General features: G+C 41.8%; 1 protein-coding gene across 3 annotated transcripts in view; it reads left to right on the top strand.

Annotated features, from left to right (window-relative positions):
* The first annotated feature begins 2,390 nt into the window (after positions 1-2,390).
* Positions 2,391-27,610, top strand: part of MTMR1 (myotubularin related protein 1) — a 67,285-nt gene continuing 42,065 nt past the window's right edge. The window contains exons 1-4 of one of the 3 annotated variants that reach the window (XM_008059789.2): positions 2,397-2,496; positions 18,809-18,832; positions 21,332-21,382; positions 25,331-25,406. In XM_008059789.2, coding sequence (XP_008057980.1) covers positions 25,361-25,406 — 46 coding nt within the window. In that variant the 5' untranslated portion in view covers positions 2,397-2,496; positions 18,809-18,832; positions 21,332-21,382; positions 25,331-25,360. Of the gene's footprint in view, positions 2,497-18,808; positions 18,833-21,331; positions 21,383-25,330; positions 25,407-27,610 lie in introns of all 3 variants that reach the window. The other 2 variants (XM_021713240.1, XM_021713241.1) reach the window with 2 other exon arrangements.

Genomic DNA, 27,610 nt, shown 5'->3' with positions numbered 1-27,610 from the left:
CCGCTCTCGGCCACTGCAGCCTCGACCTGCTGGGCTCTGGCGATCCTTCCGCCTCAGCCTTCCAAGCAGCTGAATTACAGGCGCATGCTACCATGCCCGGCTAATTTTTTGATTTATTGTAGAGATGAGGTCTCGTCTGCCCAGGCGGGTCTCGAACCCGCGGGCTCAGGCTGTTTTTGTTTTTTTAAGTCGGGATCTCCCTCTGTCGCCAGGCTGGGCTCAGCCTCTTAAGTAGCTGGGATTACAGACATGTGCTACCACACCAGGCTAATTTTTAACATTTTTTTGTAGAGATAAGAGCTGTTTCCCAGGCTGATCTCGAACTCCTGGTCTCAAGCAGTCCTCTGGCCTCAACTTCCCAAAATGCTGGGATTACAGGTGTGAGCCACCAAACCCAGCCTAGTTTACATATTGCCTGCAGATTCCAGGTGTTTCTATAGTTCAGATACATGAATGTGGATTTTTTTTTTTTTTTTTTTGAGTTGGAGTCTCACTCTGTAGCCCAGACTGGAGTGCAGTGGCCTCTCCCGGCCACCGCAGCCTCGACCTGCTGGGCTCCGGCGATCCTTCCACCTCAGCCTTCCAGGTAGCTGGAACTACAGGCGCGCGCTACCACGCCCGGCTAATTTTTGATTTATTATAGAGATGAGGGCTCGCCAAGTTGCCCAGGTGGGTCTCAAACCCGTGGGCTCGGGCAGTCCACTCACCTCAGCCTCCCAAAGGCGTGGGATTACAGGCTGAGCCACCGAGCCCAGCTATTAGTGTGGATTTACTTAGTGATGTGATTTTTTTTTAAGGCCTGAAACATTCTTTACAGTGAAAGCTACCTTCAAGGTAAACTTTCCTAAGTGTCTTTTGTCCTCTAGCTTGTTTTCTTCAGTGTTGACAATTGTGACAAGAGCCTGGCTTCTGGGGCAATCGTGAATTCTCTCACTGCTTAGTTTGCTTGTGTGGTCCTTTCTTCGGTAAGCATGGCCCAACCATTTGCCAGTTGTGTGATCTTGGGCAAAACTGGAGCCTTTGTTTCTCATCTGTGAAATGGGTCAAGGTGAGGGTGGGTAAGGCTATGTGTGTGGAAATGCTTTGAATACTTCAGAGCCCTGTGGATGTGGAAGACGCCCTTTTCTTTGCATTGTTGCGTTTCATATGAGGCAGTCGGCTAGCCTATGTGCTGCTGGCTTCAGCCCAGTGAGTCAGTCACTACTGGGTGTGGCATGTCCTAGAAGGACGGCCACTTTCTAACAGGGCATGTCACCTCTGCTCCTCAATTTTCTCTTCTCAACAAGGGTACCTGCATAATGAACATTTGTATACCTAACCCTGAATTGTACCCCACATCTTTAAAATTAAAAAATTTTTTTAAAAGTTGACTTGTCCCTGTTCCACCTTCTTGTCACACCATGGTTGTGAGGCTCTGATATAATTCAGACTGGAGAAGCCTTTTGTAAATTGTCAAAGCACTTACAGAAATATAAAGCAGCTTTACTGCTACACACAGAGCAGCGTTTTTCTCGACTGTTCTTTACACAATGATGTGATAGCTTTACTCCACTAAGTCACTTTGGTTCACTTGAAAGTCCATTATTAAAGGATTGGCAGTAGTGGAAACCTGCTGGGCCAGGGGAGAGGGGGCACACCTCATCAACAAGGGTACCAGCATAATGAACGTTTGTATACCTAACCCTGAATTGTACACCATGTCTTTAAAATAAAAAATAAAAAAAAGAAAGTACATTATTTTCTGGATTGAAAACTATCAACGCGAAATGGAATGTTTGAAAAGCATGTGCTACAAGATAAATATTTCACTTTAGAATTAATTTTCAGTGTATAGTACATTAGGAATATTTCTTCTATATAATTATAATAGAGTAAAAGCCCATTAAATGATAGAGAATAGCATACTTAACTAACACCTAGAATCTTAAACTTTTTCGAGCCCGCGGGTTCGAGACCCGCCTGGGCAACTTGGCGAGACCTCGTCTCTACAAAAAATCAAAAATTAGCCGGCGTGGTAGCGCGTGCCTGTAATTCCGGCTACTTGGAAGACTGAGGTGGAAGGGAAGGATCGCCGGAGCCCAGCAGGTCGAGGCTGCGGTGGCCGGGAGCGGCCACTGCCCTCCAGTCTGGGCGACGGAGTGAGACTCCAACTCACAAAAAGAAAAAAAAGAAAAAAAAGATGGGTTGATTTGTTTACAGTTAATCTACAACCTAACTTTACTTCCTAGTTGTCAGTCGCTATTTCAGTTCTTCTATTAAATATCAAAGTAACTAAATAATCTAATAAAAGTTCATCCATCTAAAAAAATGTACATATATCCCTATTCGTGTTCCTTTTTCTCACTGAAAACCTATGTTTTGAAGTTTTTTAATCACGATATTTCTTTTAGTCCTACAGGATCACATGTTGAATGGTGTAAACAGCTTATAGCTGCTACAATTTCTAGTCAGATTTCAGGTTCAGTGACATCAGAAAATGTATCCCGAGATTACAAGGTAAGCAACATAGAGTGCCTAATTCATTTTCAGTATGCTCATAGCCAAGAAGCTTTGCAGTTTTCATTCAGGTGAGCTTTTGATCCCTTGATGCTCAACTGTCATTTGCTTGGGAATAAGGACGAAAGGTTGTCTGTTGTTAGATCTGAAATTTAGAGGGAAATGTTACCAGTATCTTGTACATATGGTTATAGTTTTGTAATTGAGAGGAAAAGCTGTCTTTAGATTATGATGATTCTTTTAAAAATTAAGTTTCGTTTTATTGTAATGAATGCATTTTTTTTTGTTGTTAGCATTCTGACTTTCAGCAACTGTTTTGATGTTTGGTATTTCTCTAACTTCACATTTTGTTTTTGTATTTTGGTATTACTTGTGAGCATTCAGCATGAACATGTGATAGTAGAATGCAGAAAACACTTGCAAACTCTCAAAAGAGTATTGTATGGGCAGCCCCATTTTTAAGTCCTGACCAAAGTGAGAAATCCTTTATTGTTTATTTAAAAAGTTGGATTCCCTGCTTATGCTAAAGTTAAGAGTAATAAGCCCCTTGTCAGTAGAAACTAGGCTCTTTTACTCACCACAGGTTTCCTGGCATGATTCTGGAACATAATAGATGCTCAGTAAATACTTATTGACTACTAACAAACCAGAAAAAAATAGCTTGCTCCATCTTTGTTAAGGCTAAAGGCTAACTTTGCTTTAATATCAATAAACCATTAACAGGTACATTAAATGCAACCCCATTTATATTTCAGTAGTAGTGTTTGCTTGAATTGAAGGTTTCAGTTTATTATAGTCATTTTTGCCTGCTAGTAAGAGATGATTGATTTTTCACAAGCATGTGTGAAATATACTTGGTATCCCAGACTACCATCAATTAACAGTGTCTCAACGTCATGGTCCTCGCTAGGCATCCAATCTTATAAATAGTTCAAGAACTCCAATAAAGATCCTAATTAATTCTCAATATCTGCTCCTTGTTTAGGGACTATTGCCGCAGTTTCTCTTTAGCTTATAAGGTAATAAGTGCAGAAACTGACTCAAGAGTCTAAGTAATTGAGATTTAGCTGTGGTGCTGTCTCTTGCATCATCCAAGCTGGCACATGCTGTTATTATGCCGACCAAAGGAAGTCATAGTGTGGGTTAGTAGAAATTGAGTTATCTCGCTGGGCCCGGTGGCTCACGCCTATAATCCCAGCACTTTAGGGGGCTGAGGTGGGAGGTTTCGAGACCAGACTGGACAACATGGTGAGACCTCGTCGCCACAAGAATGAGTGAATGAATGAACGGATGAATGAATAACAAACAAGCCAGGCATGCTGGTATGTGCCTGTAGTCCCACCTACTCAGGAGGCTGAGGAGTGAGGATCGCCTGAGCCCATGGGATCGAGGCTGAAGTGAGCTGTGATCGTTGCCACTGCACTCCAGCCTGGGCAACAGAGCGAGGTCCTTACTCAAAAGAAAAAAGAAAAGAAAAGAAAAAGAAAAAGCACACACACAGAAAAGGAAGAAAATAAAAAAGAAGTTGGGTAATCTGCCCAGCTGGACGAGTGTGTATTTTTTAATTGTTTTCCCTTCTATCTGGTGTACATGTTTGCCCACAAAGGAGCATCTGGGGCTCCTGGTCCTTGAAATCGGGCTGGGCAAACATGCTGTCTCCAGGCGGGAAAGGCATCAGCTGCATCGGTGATGCTTGGGTGGCTAGTCACTGAGCAGCTGTAGATCCTACTGTTCCCAATGATCCTATTGTCCTGCTGCTTGGGACAGATCACTTGAACCCAGGAGTTCAAGGCTGCAGTGAGCTATGATTGTGCCCCTGAATAGCTGAGAAACTATGGGTGGAGAGGCTTAAGGACCCACATTAACAGAGAATGTGAGTCCCAGACCTCAGGGTGATTTTCTTTATGGACAATTATGAGTTGACTATCATGTTTTCATTATGGTTGGATAGTGGTGAGTTTTCTGTGGGTCCTAGAAAAGACTGAATGTTGTGTGCATAGCTTTCTAACATTACTTTAATAGATCAGACTGAACCTGTACTTGAACATGAAGCAACTAAGGTTTTCTTTTTTTCAATTTGAGTCTATTTACAAATTTTGTGTAGCAGAATTAACTCATGTTGGAATGGTTTAACAGATGGTATTCAGAAAAAATAAGGCTTTTTTTTTTTAAATTTTAAGTTCCTTCATCATACCATAGCTAAAGCCTTTGGTGAATTATTTTAAGACACCATGCTTTATAACTGTCTTTGTTATATTTGCCCTGTAGTGAAATCTGCAAAGTTGACATTAAATTTATAATTCGGGAGTTGTTATGCTTTCTTCAAGGAGAGAGTTTTTAAAAAAAAAAAAAAATGTATGACATTTTTCTAAACTGCAGGATCATTGCACATGTCACCTATAAAGTGGTTCTTAAAATCAGGGTAACCAAAATGGGCCTTTGAGACCTCTGGCATGGGAGCCATTGCATGGGGTTGACCCTGAAGATCCAGATAAAGTTCCTTGAGGATTGAAGTTGCAATCATCAGTTGACAATATTTGGAATTATCTACTGTGCAAATATCTTATTTGAAATATGCACTTAATTTGGAAGCTAATTTATTGTAGATCAAATGCAATGTCAGTAATTAAATGGGAGCAGATGTTTATATGGCGCAGAGCACTTGCATCTTATTTGAGCTGCTGATTGTCTTCGGAATTGTAGGCTGCCGAAAGTGGTTCTCTGTCGTCATCGTCATTATCATCATCAGCCCTCTAGAACATAGGGGGCTCTGGTTTTGCAGTACTTTTTGACATGTCATCCATTTAAGCCTTCAAACAACCCAGTTAAGCTGGGCATGATGACGCATGCCTATAGTCCCAGCTGCTTGGGACAGAGCACTTGAGCCCAGGAGTTCAAGGCTGCAGTGAACTATGATTGCACCCCTGAACAGCTACTGCACTCTAGCCTGGGTAACAAAGCAAGACCCTGTCTCTTAAAAAACAATCCAGTAGGGCAAACCCCCTCAGTTCAGTGGGAGCTTTTGTGTCCTTTCAGTAAATCTTGCTTTCTTTAAAAAAAAAATCCACATGTACAATAAAATCTGAAAACCTAGGCTTCCTTGTTTGATATCTGTTGACATTGCTGATCTGATGCATTTCTGGCACCTTACCACAAATCTGAATAATTAGCAACTCCTGTTAGATGTTGGAAAACAATTCTTTCATTATTTACTCATATCATCAATTGTCAGTCAGTCCAGGGTTAGGTCATTCAATGTGTAAGAATATCACCAATATCACATGAGAGGAGTTTAGATGGTGTCTGTTCATGGACATATTTTAATAGTTATGTAACTACTTTATCATACATTAAAAAAATCACCACAGCAAGCTTATGATTTAATGGGTATTATAAAAATAAATACTCAAGGCCAAGTATAAAAAAGGGGTGGACTTTAAATCATTATGAAGACACATATAAAACTAGTATGGTTGGTATGCAGATACAGCAAGCCAAACTTACAGAGGTGGTAGGTGAAGTGACAGAAGTGTGTCAAACATTGTCCCAGCTGAGAGTAGATAGTTATTATGTTGAATGGTGGGTCAGCTAAATTATTAAATGCATGCATGATTTAATACCAAGTTATCACGAAGATTAGCCCGGTAAGTAAGACTACTAGGTGAAATGTAATGAAATAGTTTATTTTGCTCACATCCCCTCCACTACCCACTCAATTGCTTTCATTTTTACTAGGCTGACAGTAAAAAGTCTTTTGAATTTGTCAAGAAATTTAAGAATAAAATATGAATGTAATCTTCTATAGATTAGATGAAATACTACAGTTCTGGATTGAAACATTTTTAGGAACGGTTAGTAGAAGTGACACAGTTGATCACAGCTTTCCTTGTCTGGAAAGTAGAAGTAGACCAGGAAGAGGGAACATGACGAGTAGTGCAAACAGTGTTGGTTAGCTTCGTGCCCTTGTATCATCGCTGAGGCTCAGTTTCCTTATCTGTAAGGACAAAAGGGCTTGGATTGGGTTATAAGCCTCTCATTGCCATTCTTTTCTAGACTCTCCTAATTGCGTTATGTCCAAAAGGATTTGACTCTGGCCAGCTTCGTGGAAATTAGGGCAGTATAGCTTGAATGTGCTCTTCATCCTTCCTCTGGCTCCATCATGATCACTTCTCTGTTCTTCTCCTCCTTTTTCTCCTTCCCTCACCCCCACACGCACGGTAGATCTCTTCTGTAAATGTTGTGAGGAAAAAGGGGAAAATGTAGAAGATCCTGAACTAAGTCTATTTTTATTTTTTGAATGACAGGGTCTCGCTGTGTTGCCTAGACTGGTCTCGAACTCCTGGACTCAAGCAATCCTCCTGCCTCAGCCTCCCCAAGTGCTCGGATTACAGGTGTCAGCCACTGTGCCCAGCTCTGCACTAAGTTTAATCATTCGACAGGATAGCACAGTAATTAAATTCTGGATTCTCAACAAAATTTTCTAGAAGGGCTTTGGAAGGAAGGGGACGGTAATGGATTAGAAAGGTTTCAGTATACTTGAGCTGGGTCTTGGTTAATATTTTTTAAATTGGATACTAGTCTATGAAAAGGGAAACTTAAGCACGATCTTTCAGAATCTTTACCTGTAATTCATTGTTGGTAGCTGGTCTTATGATTTGTTTATGTGATTATAGTTTACAAACTCAAATGCCTACTTGGGACAGTTAACAAGACAGGCAGACATGGGGGAGTGCTGTAGAGAACTGGAGAGTACAACATGCCCCCCAATAATAATTAAATTTTTAAAAAGGCTGGGCATGGTGGCACATTCCTGTAATCCCAGAACTTTGGGAGGCCAAGACAGGAGGATCTCCTGAGCCCGGGATTTGGAGACCAGCCTAGGCAACATAGTGAGACCTCATCTCTACAAATAAAAAAAAAAGCCAGGTGTGGTGGTGCATACCTGTAGTCCCAGCTACTTGGGAGACTGAAGCAGAAGGATCACCTGAGCCCAGGAGGTTGAAGCTGTGATGAGTCGTGATTGTGCCACTGAACTCCAGCTTGGACGACAGAATGAGACTCTGATTCAAAACAAACAAACAAACAAGAACAAACTATGCTGCCATGGGCCTCTAGTTTATAACCACTGTAATAGTGGAAAAGTGCTGTAGTGGAATAGTGGAAAACTGGAAAAGTGCTATCTTGTCTACTATGGTTTTGTGAGAAAGAATTCTTTCTTTAAAATGTCAGGACTTGGACTTCTGCTTCTTATTCTTCATCCTAAGTATGACTAAAACCCTGGACATTTTTTATAAAATAAACATAAGAACACTCTGAAAGGCAGAGAGAAGAGCTATACTGGCTAGGGACCTAAGGTCCCAGGGAATGACATGGCAGTGACTTCCTGGGTTTTGTTTTTGCCACACATATCCTAGACTCATTGCTGAAGAAGCCAGTGACTCAAGTGCAACAGATGCAGATAAGAAAAGCCTACTCCGTCTAGCCAGAACAGGAAAGAGGCAGCCCAGCAAAAAGAAAACTTTTACACACTAACCACCATACAGCAGACAAACACTGCCAAAAAAAGAAGAAAACAAACTGTTCCCATACCTACCCCAACAGCAAAGCCACATGGGGAGCCTCGATTTCAGTCTTGCCAGGCAGCAGTGAGGCACACAACCTCCTTGTGGCACACCACCTCTCACCAAATTGCCCAGGCTGGTCTCGAACCCCTGGGTTCAGACAATCCTCTTACCTTCACCTCCCAAGGTGCTGGGATTACAAGCGTGAACCACCACACCTGGTTCTATTGCTCTGTTTTCAAGTTTACAGTTTTTTTCCTCAGTTCTCTCTATTCTGATGTTGGGCCCATCCTTTGAATTTATTTTGGTTACTGTATTTTTCAGTTTAAAATTTTCTATTTGGTTCTTCTTTATCTCATATTTCTCTGCCGAAACTTTTCTTTCTTTTTGCTCATTTTCTATTTTTAAAAAATTGTCTCAAGCATATATGTGATTGCTTATTGAAGCAATGTTATGATGGCTTCATTAAATTGTAACATCTCTGTCTTCTCAGTTTTGACATCTGCTGATTCTCTTTTTTCATTCAGTTTGAGATTTTCCTCACTCTTGGTCTGACAAGTGATTTTTAATTGAATTCTGGGCATTGTGTTTTGAGACTCAGGATCTTATTCAAACGTTGTGTTTAGCTGGCTTTCTCTGACACCACTCTGACAGAAGGGGGGGTATACTCCGTTACTTCCAGGTAGAGGTAGAAGTCCCTGCTCCCCAGTCACCTTCCACTGACCCTGAAGCGTGGGTCTCCTTGCTAATGCTGAGCAGAGAAGAGAGTTCTACCTCCCAACAGGGCTTCCACAGGAACCTCCCTGGCTCAGAGGGAAAGGGGTGCTTCGTTACTGCCCCCCGTATGGCCTTTACTGACACCACAGTGGAGGGGTGACCTCTTTACCAGTGGATGACAGGAAAGTCCTGACTCTCCACCAGGCTCCCTCTGACACCATGCCACAAGGAGGTGAAAATTTAAATAGAAAATTTAAAACTGAAAAATATGGTAACTGAAATAAACTCAAAGGATGGGCCCAACATCAGGATAGAGAGAATTGAGAAAAAAAACTGTGAACTTGAAAATAGAACAATAGAGCCAAGTGTGGTGGTTCGCACTTGTAATCCCAGCACCTTGGGAGGTGAAGGTGAGAGGATTGCCTGAGCCCAGGGGTCTGAGACCAGCCGGGGCAACTTGGTAAGACCATGTCTCTACAATAAATTTTTTAAAAAATCAGCCATGCTTGGTGGCACACACCTATAGTTCTAGCTACTTGGAAGGCTGAGGCAGAAGGATTGCCTGAGCCCAGCAGGCTGAGGCTGCGATGGCCGTGAGCATGCCACTACACTCCAGCTTGGGTGACCGAGTGAGACTCTGACTCAAAGGAAAAAAAAGAAAAGAAAAGAAAAGAAAGAAAATGAAAAATAGAACAATAGAAAATACCCAATCTGAATGACAGAGATGAATGAACAGAACCTCAGGGATCTGTGGGATTCTAAGAAAAGCTCTAACATTTGTGTCATCAAAGTCCCAAAGGAGAGAAGGGAGTGGGGTAGAAAAAGTTCCTGAAGAAATAATGGCTGAAAACTGCCCAAATTTGGCAAAAGACACAAGCCTACATATTCAGGAAGCCAAGTGAACCCCCCAAAATAGAAGCCCCTCAGAATCCGCACCAAGACATATTATAGTCAAACTTCTGAAAACTAAAAGCAAAGAGAAAACCTTGACGGTAGTGAGAGAAATGATACCTTACTATAAGGAAAATGAATTATAATGACAGTGGGTTTTTCATGAGAAACCACAAAGGTCAGAAGGAAGTAGCACAAAGTTTTTCAAGTGCTGAAAGAAAAATTGTCAACCAAGTAAAAATATACTTCAGGAATGATGAGGAAATAGAGACATTTTTCAGGTGAAGGAAAACTTGAAGAGAATTTGACACCATTACATCTGTCCTAAAAGAATGGCTAAAGGAAGTTTTCTGAGCAGAAAGGAAGCAAGAATACAGTAAGCAAAAATCCAAACCTTCTAGAACTAACATTAGGTTAGCAGGGTCACAGATAAGTGTACAAGGATAAATATACAAGGATACAAGATAAATATACAAAAATCATTGTATTTCTGCATACTAGCCCCACATGAAAGCCAAAATTAAAAACACAATACCATTTCCATTAGCATCTTAGTCTGTTTGCTGCTGCTGTCACAATCCCACAGACTGGGTAATTTACAAAGAAAAGAAATGTATCTGTCATGGTTCTGGAGGCTGGGGACTCCAAGTCTGAGTGGCCAGCATGTAGTCAGGGCTTTTCTGCAGCATCATAACATGGCAGGAGGCATCACATGGTGAGACAGAGCAAGCGTGCTAGCTCAGATCTCTCTTCTAATAAAGCCACCGGTCCCATCATGGGAGCCCCACCCTGATTATCTAATCCTAATTACCTCCCAGATGCCCCCACTTGCAACCAACATGTGAATTGGGGCATTAAGTTTCCTACACGTGAAATCTGGGAGACACAGTCAAACTCCAGCAGTAGCTGTACCATTTTACCATTCTATCCAACAGTGCACAAGGCTTCCAATTTCTCAGCATTCTTGTCAACACTTGTTAATTGGGGCGTTTGGTTTTTGCTTATTGTTGAGATGTAGGAGTTCTTTATATGTCCTGGATATTAATACCCTTCAAGAAACATGATTTGCAATTATATTCTCATGAAGTTTGGGGGATACCTTCAAACCATAGCAGGTATAAATGTAACAAAACGTGAACAGAACTCGTATGCTGAAAACTACCAAACATTCATGAAAGACATCAAAGAAGATCTCAATTAATGGAGATACATACTGTGTTCATGTATTCGGATGATTCAAATAGTAGAGATGTCACTTTTCCCCAAGTTGATATACCGGTTTGGCACAATTCCTATCAAAATCCCAGACAGATTTTTTTGTAGATACAGACAAGATTGTTCTAAAATATATGGAAAGGCAAAGGAACTAGAATAACAGAAACAATTTTGAAGAATAATAAAGTGGGAGAAATCAGTCTACATTATTTCAAGACATTATATGGCTGTGATAATCAAGACTATGGCAGGGGTATAAACACAGGTCAATGGAACAGGACAACCCAGAAATTGCCTCATAAAAATATGCTCAACTGATAATTTTTGAGATTTCTGTCACCCAGGCTGGATGGAGTACAGTAGCATGATTGAGGCTCACCACAGCCTCGACTTTCTGGACTGCAGGCACATACCATTATGCCTGGCTAATATTTTGACTTTTTATAGAGACAGGGTCTCGCTATGTTGCCTAGGTTGGTCTCGAACTCCTGGCCTCAAGCAATCCTCCCACCAAAGTGTTGAGATTACAGGCATGAGCCACCACACTCAGCTATGGTTTTTTTGTTTGTTTTTTTAACCAAGACACCAAAGCAATTTAACAGAGAAAAGATACCCTTTTAAACAAATGCTACTGGAATAATTGGACATCTATAGGCAAAACAAAACAAAGCAAAACAACCCTGATATGTCTTATATCTTGTACAAAAACAGATCATGAACTTAAAAATATAAAACTTTTAGGGAAAAAAAAGAGAAAATCTTAAGGATCTGGAACTAGGTAGAGTTCTTAAACTTGATGCCAAAAGCACAATCCAGAACAGGGAAAATCGAAATTTCAAACATTTGCTCTGTCCAAGACCTGGTTAAGAGGATGGAAAGACTAGCTGAGCACGGTGGCTCACACCTGTAATTCTAATACTTGGAGATGCCAAGGCAGGATGACTATCTGAGCCCAGGAGCTTGAGACTAGGCTGGGCAACATAGCAAGACTCTGTCTCTGTCTTTTTTTAAACTAAAGAATGAAAAGATAAGCTACAGAGTGGGAGAAAATCTTTGCAAACCTCATGTCTGACAAAGGACTAGTATCAAGAATATATAAGGAATACTCAAAACTCATCAGTAAAAAACCATTTAATTAGAAAATGGACAAAAGACATGAAGAGACATTTCACTAAAGAGGACATAGAGATGCAAGATAAGCACATGAAAAGATGCTCAGCATCATTACCCAATAGGGGAAGACAAATTAAAGTTACAGTGAAGTACCACTCTAGCAGGGTGCGGTGGCTAATGCCTGTAATCCCAGCACTTTGGGAGGCGGAGGCGAGAGGATTGCCTGAGTCCAGGGGTTCAAGACCAACCTGGACAACATGGAGAGGCCTTGTCTCTACAATAAATTTAAAAAAAATTAGCCGGGTGTGGTGGCACGCACCTGTAGTTCCAGCTACTTGCTGGCCTGAGCCCTGCAGGTCGAGGATGCAGTAGCTATGAGTGTGCCACTGCACTCCAGCCTGGGTGACAGAGTGAGACTCCAACTCTAAATAAATAAATAAACAAACAAATAAATAAATAAATATCACTCTACCTATCAGAAGGGCTGCATCTAAAAACTGACAGACTGGGTCATTCATTCAACCATTGCTGATGGCTTTATAGAATAGTACGGCCACTCTCGAAAACAGTTTGGCAGTTTCCTAAAAAAACTAAGCATGCAACTGCCATGTTACCCAGCAGTTGTCCTCCCGGGCGTTTGTCCCAGAGAAATGAAACCTTATGTATACATAAAAAACCTGTTCACAAATGTTTATAATAGCTTTATTCCTCATAGCTGAAAGCTGCAAGCAACCCTGATGTTTTTCAACATAATTGGTAAACTGTGGTATATCCATACCATGGAATATTACTCAACAATAAGAAGAAACGCAGCTACACACAGCAACTTGGATGAATCTTAAGGGAATTATGCCGAGTAAAGGATGACAATACCAAAAGGTTACATACTGTAGGATTTCATTTATACAAACAGATAACATTCTTCAAATGGCAAAATTATGGAAATGGAGACAGATCAGTAGTTGCCAGGGACTAAGAAGTAGGGAAGCAGGGAGGGAAGTGGAGGTGGCCCTAAAAGGGCAAAAGTAGGGATCTTTGTGGTGATGAAATTGTTCTGCATATTGATTTCATCAATGTTAATATCCTGGTTCTGATTTTGTAGTTATAGTTTTGCGATAATGCTCCCATTGAGGGCATTGGGTGACAGGTACACGGAATCTCTATCATTTCTCACAGCTGCATGTGAATCTACAGTTATCTCAAAATTAAAAGTTTAATTTGAAAAAAATCAAGATTTGTACAGACTGCTGAATGATTCTATATTACACGTAAAATAAATTTTGTATTCTAGTTAGTACTTATAACTCATGATATATCAGAAGTATTATTTAAATGGAAAATATCATTATGCTGATAAAGACGTTAGAATTGAGTTAATGAAAAGGACAGCAATGATTGTCCTTCTACTTGTTCAATTACAAATATACCCACTCTTTTTGCAAGTGGAAATTGGGCCAGCATATCTCAGCCAGAATGGAACTGTAGGGGTCATTCCCTGCGTTTCCTAGAGGGCTTTACAGAGTGATTGTTTCAGTTCAGGGCTGGACAAAGGGTACCAGGCAAGGTTCAGGTGTAGGTAATTTCCCAAAGCCCAGGGCTGTGTTTTGACGACCTAGCTGAAAAGTGTACTGGGAAGATTGCTGGACTGTTGCGATTTGAATTGGCCTGTGTAGACTTCTGGTTACTGCAACTCCCACAGATGTGCTGCGTTTCCAGCAAGAAGAACCATCTCCTGACCTAACAGTTTAAATATCTTAGCAGGGCAAAACCTTTGTTTAAAGAAACTCATTTTGGGCTGGGCTCAGTGGCTCAACCTGTAATCCCAGCACTTAGGGAGGCCGAGGCGAATGGATTGCCCGAGTCCACAGGTTTGCCATCAACCCTGCAACTAGGCGAGACCTCGTTTCTACAACAAATCAAAAACTAGCTTGGCGCGGTAGCGCGTGCCTATAATTCCAGCTACTTGGAAGGCTGAGGCGGAGGGATCGCCGGAGCCCAGCAGGCGAGGCTGCGGTGGCCGGGAGTGGCCACTGCACTCCAGTGTGGGTGACAGAGTGAGACTCCAACTCAAAGAAAAAATAAAAATAAATAAAAATAAAAATAAATAAAAAATTAAAAACTCATTTAGTAACCATCTGATTGCTAAAGCAAAATTACTTTGTAGACTTTATACCTAAGACAGAAAGCAGCGGTGTTTTTACTCCAATATTACAATCTCTTATTGAAAAGAAAACTCTTAGAGGCATAAGTTCAAAGGCAACCCATTTAGAAAAACTGATATTTGACTTAGAATTTTCTTATGTGATTTATTCAAAAGTTTATAAAATTTGGAGTCAGAGCCCTGTTCCCTGTGTCTTGGCCCTGTACCTGACTAGTTGCTCAACCTTACTGTGCCTCAGTGTCCTCATCTGTATAAGGGGTATTATAGCAGAGGTTGGATATATTAAATAGGCCGATATATGAAGGAACACATACAAATGTTCACTGGCTCCACACCATTACTCTACACAAATTTATAGGTGGAAAAAGACCCAAGAGGAGCGTGTCAGAATTGCAGCACACACCTCACTTCCAGAAACATGATGTGAGCACCCATTATGTGCAAGGGGTGGGGCTAGGCTGGGCTGCATGGAATTCGTAGCTCAGCAGAGACACAGAAAATTATAGTGCGGTTTTGGTGAGTGTTAAAATAGACATGTAAACAAGGTGTGGTGGGAGGAGGAGGGGCCAGAGCAGGGCATTCTGGAAGTTAAGACTTGGCCTGCGTCAGCCCCCTCCAGAAGGGGAGGAGGCGTGGGTAGGGGCTGTGTTGAGATCAGAAGCTTGCCCACTGCAGCCAGCCAGCTGGGCTGAATCCCTGCTCTGCTGGTGTTGGTTGTGTGGCCGAGGGCCAGTTACCTTTTGCTGCCGTGGTTTCCTCGTTTGTCATATGAACGGGGGGAGGGTGCTGAGATAACACACGTGGAGCACTTAGCACGATGCCTGGTGTAGTGCAATCCTTCTGCAACTGCTTATTATGTGCAGTGCTAGTACTGGCTGCGTTTGAAAACTCTCTCAAATACTTTCACACTGTTGAGGATTTAGGGCTTCAGCTGTGGCCTTAGAATGAAGACAGAAGCCCAGCAGATCTAGGTCAACATATCAGCTTTATTAATTGATGAAAGCTGGCTGGAGGGCCTGGCCTAAGTGGGCTGCCTCATCCATTATTCCAGAGTTAAACACATGTACCCACGGGCACCCTGGACACCTGTGGCCTCTCTCTCAGGGCAGTCACACAGTGGAACTCTCCACCAGCTGAAGAGACCAGGCTGTGCCCTCTGGATCTCTCTGGCAGGCAGATTCCAGAGGGGCAAGGGAGAGCCTGCCGGCTCCTGCCAGAGTGCATGGTCCGCAGAAACCCTGGCCTCTCTGCTTGGGAGTGACCTGAAGGACAGCATCAAGGGAACTCAAGGACAGAGGAAGGAAGTTTTATCCCCAACGCAAACTCTCATATAAATTAAAACGTTTGTAGCTTCATCTTGATTTCTTGAAAGCCATTTAGGGTGGTGAGGGCAGGTGCATTTTTAGTTAACTTTTGGGCAGTTTGCTTCTTAGTCAAGTAGACCGAGATCACTGTTTACTTTGGTGCACCTTCTCGTACGTTCCTGGCATGGAAAGGAGTTGAGGGAAGGGATGTGGGGCATGTCAAGATCGTTGTGGTACACGTTAGGGCAGCGGAGACCCATCGGCTAAAGAAGGCTCCTCCTCCACCCGGTACAATGGCCTTAATTGACTTGACTTCCAAGCACCTGTGAGGGAAAGGCGCTCAACAGCACCAATTTGGAGGAGACTGAGGTTCCACGGGGTGCAGGGCTCGTCCGAGGTCTCATATCCAGTGAGTAAGTGGTGGAGCCAGGGTTGACGCCGAGCTCGTTCTTTTAACCACTGTACGGTTTCCCGCCCCCCCCAGCCTTGGCTTGGGAGATGTTTTCTTACGTCTTCTAATGAGGCCCAGAGACTCTGACAGCTTGGATTTTAGACCCAGTTGGGGCCTTGCAGGCCTCCCGTAGCCATGTGAGTTGGCCCCAGGCCTTCTGACCGAAAGCCACTGTTCTCTCCTCTGGCTTTCATCAGACTCAGGTTCCGGAAGAAAATGAACTTCTATGTGTCTGAAATGGCTCATTTCAGGATATGGGCCTGGTGAATCAGAGAAATACCCAGGTATTAACTTAGAGACTGTTCGGCAAGCCTTCCTTGACCTTCTCCCTCTCATACCAAGAACACCGAGGGTTGCATCACAATCAGCAGAGAATTATGTGAGCTGAGAAGCAGATGGTCGTCCGCCACCTCTCCAGACGTTGAGTTAGCTTCTCCTTCCGGTGGCAACGGCTTCTTGACAAGGAGTTGTATCTCCGTATATGAAGTTCACTTGCACTACTTTGGGTCTGCAGTGGACACTATTGCCGTAAAGACTTTATTGTGAACGCTATATTTTAGTTTTCTATTTTTACTATCAGTTTATAGAAAAAACTTCAAAACATGAATTGTCCTTACAGAATGGAAGGATGGAGGATGGGGTGGTGGTGGTGACTTCTTTAAGAAACCTGAAGGGAGTTCAGAGTTATTGTATGTACACTTGAGAGGCCAAAACAGGGTTTGGGGCTATCGTTTAAAGGAGTCAAGGCAGTAGAGCAGTGTTGTTAAGGGCGCAAATCCAGAGCCAGACTTCCAGGGTTCCAGATTACTTAACTGTGCCTTGGTTTTCTCATCAAAGAAATGGGGCCAATAATAGTTTTTATCTCACAAGGTGGTTCTTAGAATAAAATGAGTTAACAAGGTGCTTAGAAGGGTGCCTGAAACATACAAATCATGAGTATTTTTACGATGCAGCAGCTGCTGAAGGAAAACAAAAGCACAAAAATTAAAAGTTTGATCAGCTGAGATTGGAAAGAGGGAGGCAGGAGTTCACGAGTTTATTCTCTCATCCTTTAAAATGGGAGACCAATAGACACTTTAAAGTTGACAGATCAAGCAGTGGAGGCGTCACCATATTTATAGCGCTGGAGGCAATCCGCAGAAGAATCAAAAATAGGGCCCGTCAAGTGTGGTTATTGCTGGGGAATGGAGCTGGGGGACTTTCTATTTTGAGGTGTTTATTACCATAAGCATGTACTACGCTTGCTTATTTTTTGCTACGTTTCTTGAGGTGTAGTTAGACAATAAGCTTCACGTATTTAAGGGATACGATGTGACAAGTTTTGCCATATGTGCACACACGTGAAGCCATCACCATGATGAAGATCAACATGTCCACCCCCGCGCAAAAGCCTGATTTCAGTCCGTGCTTAGTAACTTATGTGTGGGCTTTAATTCCCTTTGAGTTCCAGCGTCAGTTAATTCAGAATACCTTTTTGACTTCAAAGAGTATTTTCTTTTTATACTGACACAGTGATGTTTTGAAGTTTGTATTTTTGTATTCATGTGATCTTCTTATGTCTCCTGAGTTTAACCATAAAGTTAATAGGAACCTCCAGTGATTTTGTTTTTCTGATTTTTTATTTTTTATTTTTATAGAACATCAGTGGTTAGAAGATAGGATTTCAGACTTTGGAATGGGGAAGAGAGACGATTAAAGTGTTCTCCAAACTTTCACATCTATTTGCTTTTCAAAAGTTCCATCCTTTCTGTGGGTTGCTTCCTCTGACCAGGGCTTTCCACATGTGTACACTGCATGTTCAATTAGGATTCCTGGGCTGCAGGCAAAGTGGAAATAATGTTGAAATCAGTGTCCCTACTGAATAAAGCTTGGCTTCTCCACCCCTCTGAGGCCAGACTCTATCTCTTCCCACCCGGAGCTCCCTACCTCTTCCCACCCGGAGCTCCTCCTTCACCACGCAGCTGGGGAGGGGAGCAGGCACCCTGCTCTCAGTGGGATGGCCACAACCAGGAGTTGCATTCTGAAACCCTGAGTATGAATTGGAAATATAATTTCAATAGAGGCCGGGTGCGGTGGCTCATGCCTGTAACCCCAGCACTCTGGGAGAGCCGAGGTGGGAGAATTGCTTGAGCCTAGGAGTTCCAGACCAGCCTGGGCAATGTAGTGAGATATCGTCTCTACAAAAAAATTTCTAAAAAATTAGCCAGGTTTGGTGGCGCGTGCCTGTAGTCCCAGCTACTTGGGAGGCTGAGGCAGAACGAGTGCTGGAGCCCAGGAGGTGGAGGCTGCAGTGAGCTGTGATCATGCCACTGCACGTCAGCTAGGGCAAAAGAGCGAGACCCCGACCCAAAAAGAAATTTTTTTTTTCAGTAGAAACCAGGTTAAGCTTTGTGGCTAACTCTGTTTTGTGATACCATTAATGGCTATCACTGAGCCGTGCTCTGGATCCAATGTGGAGGGTTCTGTGGTTTTTTTGTTTTGTTTTGTGGGCTGGTTTGGGCACATGACTGCCTTTTTATATCATTGTTTCTATGGGGAAAATGCACTTCGTATTCCAAAAAGAAACGCGCAAATGAACTTTGCAAACACAACCTGTTCACGATAGTTTGTAAATAGCACTTGGCAGAAGGGGTTTGTGTTTAAAATAATGTAGTTAGTCTTAGCCTAAGGGCGACAAGTTTCTCCAAATCATAGACTTCACTGAAAATTGTAGGACAAATGTGTTAGGATTGATTTGATACTGAATGAAACTTAGAGGGCAAATGTATTAGGATTGATCTTGTTGGTTTTATTTAGAGGGTTATGATGTTTCTTAGGGAATGGGCTGTTGAACTTAATGGCATCTTTCCCAGGTCAACTATAACATGCACGATGATGATGTTCTGTATTTTAATAACAGGTTTTCAGGAGGCCTGATATAAGGGTAAGGATATTTGGCTTTCGGCAGATAGGCCTCCTCCTCGTGTGTGTCTGTGCTTTATCGAATACTTAGTCTATTTAATGTTCTTTACCTTCTCACTAGTTTTTATGAATCACTCAGATCAATTATTTGCTCTGCTGTGTCATAGCTTTAAGTGTTCACTAGACATGCTTTATTTGTTACAATGTTTTTATGTGCAGTAAAAGCCAGTGTATGTGAGGGCAGGATGCTGAACTGTGCCCAGTGTGCAATACTGACTTTTGGTGTACTGTGTGAATTATGATCAAATGGAAGCTCACGGCAGGGTTTATAAGGCGAGGCCTCCTGAGGCCCCTGTTAACCTTGTTTATCAAGTCGTTCATGCTAAAGAATTTAGCAAACAACAAGGAAAAAAAAGCGAGCCGGGCTCGGTGGCTCAGCCTGTAATCCCGTGCCTTGGGAGGCTGAGGTGAGTGGATTGCCTGAGCCCGCGGATTTGAGACCCGCTTGGGCAACTTGGTGAGACCTCATCTCTACAATAAATAAAAAAAAAAAAGAAAAATTAGCCGGGTGTGGTAGCGCGTGCCTGTAGTTCCAGCTACTTGGAAGGCTGAGGCGGAAGGATTGCCGGAGCCCAGCAGGTCGAGGCTGCAGTGGCCGGAGCAGCCACTGCACTCCAGTCTGGGCGACGGAGTGAGACTCCAACTCAAAGAAAACAAACAAACAAAAAAAAAAAAGAAAAGAAAAGAAAAAAAGCAATCAGTTGTCTGTCCTTTCTAAGTAAAGTTTCAAGTCATGTTTGTGTTTGCATGTTGAATCCAAAAAGCAGAAATGCTAATTTTGAAGATAAATTTCACTAAATCAATCCGTTAGTATTTTTTTAAATATAGATATAGTGGATTGTAGCTTTTATTTTCCTCATGCTTTTCCTTCCCTTTATTTCAGAACATTCATAAAGCAAGACAAAGATTGGTAACGTGCATGCATCTAAACCTTAGTACCAGACTTTGAGCATTAACCTATTTCCATGAAATGAAAACAATGTGGATTTTGACAGTGTAATTTAATGACTTCAGTTTAAGATTGTTGCTCTTATTGAAGCTAATGCAGTAGTACAAAAATAAGCAGGTTAAGTCCAATTCTTGTTATTCTAGTCGGTTTGCCTTTGTTTCATCTTGTTTTCACCATTTTTTCTTTTGCTGGTGGGAAACAATTTCTTCCATTGATTCACATTGTTAAATATTAGCATTTGGCATTACACTTGCATGGACTTTGAACTGTTGTTCGAGTTAATTCACTTATTTTTCTGTCTTTAAAAACTTAAAGAATGATTTGGTTGTCTTTGTATTTAAATGGAAATTCAAAAAGACTGGCTGCCTTGAAAAATCACACGCCTCAAAGGGTAGCTGTACCAACTGTGCACTAAATGGAATCTGATGATGAAGTATAAATAGCTGTTAAGTCATTATTCTACTTTATTGACAAAAATGAAAGGTGGGAAGTAGTCAACTCTTTGAAAACTCTGCTACTTCTTCACTAGTTGCCTTTCTAAGAAGTAGAGCGTTGGAACCAAAGTTTCATGGAACAGAAATGTATGTATGCTAAATGTTAGGATTTTGGGCCTCAGACTTGATACAACTCTTAAAAGGGGTTATAGTCTCGTCATTTCAGCATTCATATTCTTTATGCCACTTGTTGAATTAAAAGTCCAACCTTTAAAGCTTCAAAAAGTAATGGAGCCTATAAGAAATTAAATGAAGAATAATATATTTTTAAAGGGATTGGAAAAAGTTTAAATACCTTTAGATAAATATGTGTGACCTTTTAGCTGTTTCTTTGAAGCATGGTAATAGTGTAATTAGAAATATTTAATAGGATATTGACTCAAAAATCACAGTATTTAATTAGCAATAAACAGATGCGTGTGTATATATACAGACACATATATACGTATACATATATGTGTCTGCATATATATATATCTGAAATCTCCAGCATGTGATATGTGCATGTGTGCAGTGGAATTGATTCCTGGGCAACATAACTGTTCTTTAGAGTGTATGAATACTTACTGTGTTGAAAATACATGTTTGTGAACTGCCTCTGAATTTCAGCTTGACTTTGCCCTTTACCTGGTTTCCATGGTTTGCTTGATTTTTCTATGAGCACATGATGTGCCTGCTGTTTTGTTTCTTTGCTATATGCTACAGTATTGCTTGATTTTTAAAAGATAGTCTATTATTTGAAATCCATGATGTTTGTTTGCTTTTCATTTTTCTTTCCCAACACAAACCCAGAATAGACACTCCATTTTAGGTCGAGGATGATATATATGGCCTACTCGATATTTCCTTAACTCCAAGGGGGAAGGTGTTGTGATTTGCAAAGCTGTGAAAGGTGTGTCGACTTTTACATGCTGACTGTCTCTTTAAACAAGAAATTCTGTCCTTTCACCTGTCTGTTTGCACGTGTTTCTCTTTCTCTTCTTTGCCTTTTCTTGTCCACGCACCTGGTGCTGTGCAGGAGATTCAGGAAGAACACAATGGCTACCCTTCTGAAGCTGACGCTGATCAGGTGGCAAGTTCTGCGTGTTCATCTGTTTGTAGCTCCAGCTCGTGTATTTAGAAGCCATCTCATACTAGATTTCTAGATGATAAGCAAAGCCTTCCAGATGCTTTTACCACCACAGTCGTGCCCTCCTGTCCCTATTTGGTAGATGCCATGATGACATTATTTGCACAAATTGGTTTATCCAACATTTTGCAGCTAGAGATGTGTTCACCTGTGCTTCTTGGTCCCCGTTTGGGTTATGGTGAAGTTGCTGACCCTCCATCCCAGTAGGATCCTGCAGTGCCTTTGCAGAGATGTAGATGGTCAGGTACAAATGCTGAGGGTGCTTCTTGAGGGTGTGGGCTTTGCTCTGTTCAAATATGCATGGTCTGTGCACAGCACAGTGCCTGATACCTTGTAGGTATTTGTGAAATAAGTGCATATATTTTATGTTTCTTAATCAGAAGACAGAATAATTCATAGCATATTCTTGAGCACTTTTTGCTCTGTACTGTGAGAGCTGCTCTGCAGCACTTCTCTCCAGTGCCTGTGGGAAGCGGGCAGAAGAGCAGGCCCAGGGAAGCGTGGCGAGTCCCAGGTGCTCAGTGGCACCTTTGCCCACCGCCACCCAGAACCACTCTCCTTTGGTGACCCCAGAAGCACCTTGAAGAGTCCAGCCTGAAAACCGCTGCTCTGGGCATGCAGCAGTTATATAAACTATCTACCTGGCAGCTTAGATGAGGAGAGAAGCAGTGGAGTGGCCAAGGCTTTCTGGGTAGACTGGAGCTCTCGGGACAAATTCTGGAAGCTGGCAGATCTCAGATGTTCAGAGCCACTCACTGCAACAAGGTCGGGATAAGGTCATGAGAGCGAATTCCTCAGCTGGGCACACTTTGAGCCAAGGCACCAAGAGTAGTGGGTGTGTCTACGAGATCAAATTTAGTTCACGAATATATCCCATCCTTTGATTGTGCTGAGCATGGGTTGGATAAATCAAGGGTCAAATCATGTCCTGTGCAACCTGATAGTGGCAGTAAAAGCTTAATACAGCACCAGTGTGAGTCCCATCTCCTAACACCAGCTTCATAAGGAAATCTACTGTACTCACCAGAACAAACCAGCAAGGCTTCACAAACTATTCTCCTCTTGAGTTCCTGTGCTAAAGCTAAATGTGTCTCTTTTACAATATGAACCTCCTGTGGGGAAATCTGAAACAGTCAGCTCATTTCTTTTTCATTGTTTAAAAAGCATGTCCCAGATTGAATCCACTGGTGAGAGACTTACTGTGTATCACCAGTGCACTCGAGTCTTACAGAAATGCACAGGCATTTCAAACCAAACTTGACATGACCATGGGAAGAGAAACGCTTGGTTTTCAGCTTCTGTCTTGAGAGCCTTGTGCATTTAAATGGTCCCAATCACTTCTGTCTCCCAGCTGCAACATTTTGTTAGCTCATCCTGAGTTGAGGACTTGAAAATGTTTGATGTGGCTTGTGCTACAATTGAAAGGGAGTCATGGCTTCTTCAACTTCCTCCAGATTCCGTTGATTAAAGCACCTTGCTTTAGTAAATATATTTCAAAAGAATCTGTCTTCATTTATTTTAAAATATAAGTTAAGGAACTTAGGTCTATATAACATGACAATATTGAACCATTAGAATAGGCTTGAATGATGTCATATTTCACTTTGTAACTATGTTATAAAATTGGTCACTTGTTCAGACAATAAATTAAAGCAGATCTTCAAATTAAGGCTTCTAATAAGATTGATCATTTAGTGTTTCTAAAACTGGACATTTAAATGTATACATGTTAGTTTATGCTTTATAGTATAAAGGATATATTTCCAAATCAAGTGTGAGTATACAAATAAATTCATAAATGGCCCTCCACGTCCTCCTTAATATGTTAGATCCCAAACATTTTTGACTGAAAAAGTTTTAAAAACCAATTTGGGCTAGGCAGTGTGGCTCATGCCTGTAATCTCAGCACTTTGGGAGGCTGAAGAGGAGAATCACTTGAGCCCAGGAGTTTGAGACCAGCCTAGGCACCATCTCTACAAGAAATTAAAATAATAATAATAATAAGCCAGGCATAGTGGCATGAGCCTGTAGTCCCAGCTACTTGGGAAGCTGAAGTGGGAGGGTTGTCTGAGCCCAGAAGTCAAGGCTGTTTTGAGCCATGACCATGCCGCTGCACCAACCTGGATACAGAGTGAGAACTTGACTCAAAACAACAACAACAAAAATCCCAATCTGGACTAAACATTTAAATCAAAGAGACTGTTTGGCAGTAATGCCAATTCCTAATCTGTATTATTTTAACTTACATCTTTGAATGATGAGGATAGACCATGTCATTTGGTTCCCTTATAGTAGAACAGACATATCCCTGACCAACATTTAGCATTGAATTGGCTATTTATATTTGAACTTTTAAAAATTTTATACAATTGGATGAAACTACTATGTATAATGTTTCTAAATTGACCTCTAAGTCCCTGTAATATGGAAATATTCTTATAACTATGAAAAATAATGACAACTTATTTTGAATTTTCAGTCATTTAGGCTAGAATTATAAGATATCTATTTTTAAATATCTTGCTTTACAAAATTCTGCGGAAAACTTAGTGTTGTCCAGCCTGTTTTCCGCTGAACACTGGTGGCGTCTGATGTTAACAGGTGTTCCTTGGAAAAAGCTGTCCCTGAGCAAATAGGTATGAGACGTGCATTATACTCCAGCGCCCTCTGGCTGATTCGGTGTACGTTAACATGCTAAATACTTGTCTCACTAAAAAATCAGCTTAACTTGTTTTGTTTAACCCAGCATTTTCTAAACTTTAAAAAAAAAAAGACTTATTCAGATCTCTTGGGAATGTAATGCTCTATGAAACACAGCTTGGAAATTGCTGGAGTTTTGACCACCTTATTCTTATCCATGACACAATTATGTCAGGTGTGCCATGGAGAGTTTCCCTGGCAGCACCACAAAGGATGGCAGTACCTTGGAACAGGCCCCAAGTTTGGGCTCTGGTCCCTAGCTTTGTAGTTCAAAAGTACCATTTTCTCCCCTCCCCTGAGTTATCCAGCACTATCCAACCATGCTCACAAGAGACCGGCTACTGGGCCACAGTGCCAGTTTGGCCATTAGAAAATGTGGACAAGTATCTTTCCAGCCATCCAAAGCATCATTTTCCTAGAATGCTGCAGCCAGGGAACCTTGTAAGTCATTAGTGATTTTCCTGGAGCGTGAGAAATCAGTGCAGAGTGAACTGGCTTGGGGAGACACCTGATAGAAACTCTCCATGGCAGTGATCGGAATACGTTTTCCTGCCAGATAAGAGCATGCCTGGCTTGGGAAAACACTGACAATCTCACTCTTCATGTTCCCTGTCAGGCACTTTGTGCACACACGCACATGTGTGTACACATGCACATAAACACACACATGCATGCACACACAGAGGTAGCTGGGCTGCGGTGCCAGAGCTGAGGGATTTCTTTAGTTGTGTACTGTCCTGAGACTATTCCTTGGTTATTTTAATTAGAATTCAGGCTTTCCCAAACTATCTCATAGGCTGAGTTCTTTCTACAGCTAGCTAAGCACCTCCATCTCATGTTGATTTTATTCTTAGGAATTTCATGCTCAGAAGGTAACCTTTTTCTGACCTTATTTCCAAATTCTAGAGGCACCTTATACTAGCTATCTGTGTAGTGATTACAGTATCTGTCATGTCAAGCCATTTCTGTATTAATGCTTTCTAACTGTGAAATTTAAATATGTTGTCACAATTTGCTAGAATATGCAGCATGATGTCCTGTGATGCTGAGCTTGGAAACTGTCTTTTGTGGGGGACGGGGGCTGACGTTTTGCACGCTTCTGTAGCCTTCTAGCGACAGCACAGAACTCCAAAATTTTCAGGTATGTGAATGGCAAATGAGAGTTACCCCTGTTTCTTTTATTACTAGGCTCTAAGGGATGGAAATAAGTTGGCCCAGATGGAGGAAGCACCACTTTTTCCAGGAGAATCCATTAAGGTCATTGGTAAGTTTAGCATGTGCATTTTGCTTATAGAGCGCCATACAATGAAACGGCACTTGATTTGCGAGGATAGGTGATCTACGTGCTGGAGATCAGCCAGACCAACTTAATTAGGGGACAAATGGACTAGATCTGTTCATTCTTATTAGTGTCATCATGACCCAGGAGACAGAAGACTATAGGATTCCATTAAGCTTCAATTGCATATTTGATGGCATTCTCAGCAGAAGAGGGGCTCGACTTTTCCTGGTGAACTGAAAGCTGGTTAGACACTTGATGTAGTATCAGTTCACTGCTTCGTTGGAATCCTTTAGAATGAGAAACATGTATCGATAGGAAATCAGTGTCATCTTTTAATAACAGTTTTGAAAATTTGGCAGAGCAATTTTAGTAGCTTATAAGATTTAGAAAAGTATCATTTTAGTGCAAGAAAAGGGTGTGTGTTGCCATCCTGGCTTGCAGCGGTGATGACATGAGGGCTATCATATCCCTCTGTGGGATATTGCCAGACCTTTCAGGAGGGTGTCAACTGTGCCACTGGTGGATGGAGGGGCAGCCGGGTGTGACCTTTTCTTCTCATCACTTGGTTAGACAGTCTGGTGTTCCAGGCTGCATGTTTCCTTCTTCCTTCGTGGCTCCCTCCCACAGATGTGTGCTTGGCCACAGAGTATGGTCATCTTGTGTGAAGAACATCTGAGTAGCTGGGCTCTCCTATCAGAGCCTCCAAACAACTACTGCTGCTGAGTCTCCCAGTCTGTGGCCCTGGCCCATGCTTATCTCACCCTTGGTTTTGAAATTCTTTCTTTCCTTGGGTTCTGAGACTGTGTTCTCTCCTGGTGAAATTCTTTCTTTCCTTGGGTTCTGAGACTTTGTTCTCTCCTCTGGCCTCCTTACTGGGCCTTCTCTGGGTGTTCTTCTGGCTCTGCCCCCATGCTGCTTTCTGAATGATCTGTTAAAAATGCATGCCCCTCCTTCTTCTCCAGACAATAAGCAATACAGATTTAAAGTATATGATGTGAAGAGGTGTTTTCACTTTATTTTTATCTTTATTAGTGGACCAGAGTCAACTCAGAAGAGACTAGAGCTGATCTGGGTGAGATTGTTCACTCTGTACATCAGACACACACTTCGAATCAGCAGGGGGTGTTATAAAAGCTTAAGTGCAAGCTCACAGTTGTCTTAGTAAGATGAGAAGGCTTCGGAGAATTCAGCTGTGGTCTGGTGCTCTTTCTCCCCCGTTTTCCTCTTTCACTCTGGAAACAGAGCCCAGAGAGAGGGATGCTCCTGCCTGGCCCCACTCCGGTTAGTTAGATGTTCAGGGTGTCTGCATGCTTATGCTCTTCCTGTGGCTTGCAAATGGTACATAAAGTAAGCCCTACTTTTAAATAAAATATATTCCTGGAGGCAAGTATTAAAATAGTTCATTGTAAATTAAGTACTCCCTGTGGAGTACTATTTCAGTTTGTCATTGTCAGAATGTGAAAAGTTTTGACGCAGCATTCCCCTGGGAGACCATCATCACAGTCAAGGTAATGGACATATCTGTCACCTCCCAGAAGTTTCCATTTCGTTATGCCACTTCATAATTCCTACTTCCCCTGCCTTCTCCCCCATCCTCAAGCACTAGAGACTAATTTATATTTTCTAGTGTTTCATGGAAATGTAATTATAGAGTATGTTCTTTTTTCATTTACCTTCTTGCAATCAAATTATTATTTGGATAATCATCCATATTGTGGCATGGGTGAATAGTCGTTCCTTTTTATTACTGAGTAGAATTTCCTTGTATGGATACATGAAAGTTTGCCTATCCACCCATCTGTTGTTGGATATTTAGGTTGTTTCTACTGTTGGGCGATTACAGATAAATCTGCAGTGAATGTTAATGGACAGGTCTGTATGGACACATATTTCCTTTTGTCTTGGGCAAACACCTAAGGGATGGAGTGGCTAGATCATAATATAGTCGGTGTACAGTTTTTCTTTCTAAGAAGCTGCTAAAGTGTGTTTTAAAGTGATTGTGTGAATATACATTCCCACCAGTGGTGTATAAGCATTCCAGTTCTTGCTTTCCAATCTGAGTGCCTTTTATTTCTTTTTCTTGCTTTATTTCTCTTTCTTGAACCTCCAGTATAGTGTTTAAGATGTGAGAGTGAGCCGGGCTCGGTGGCTCAGCCTGTAATCCCGTGCCTTTGGGAGGCTGAGGT

Source organism: Carlito syrichta, unplaced genomic scaffold, assembly GCF_000164805.1.
Source record: "Carlito syrichta isolate Samal-C Ts95f unplaced genomic scaffold, Tarsius_syrichta-2.0.1 Scaffold304364, whole genome shotgun sequence".
NCBI lineage: Eukaryota > Metazoa > Chordata > Mammalia > Primates > Tarsiidae > Carlito > Carlito syrichta.
This window is presented reverse-complemented; position numbering and strand designations above follow the sequence as displayed.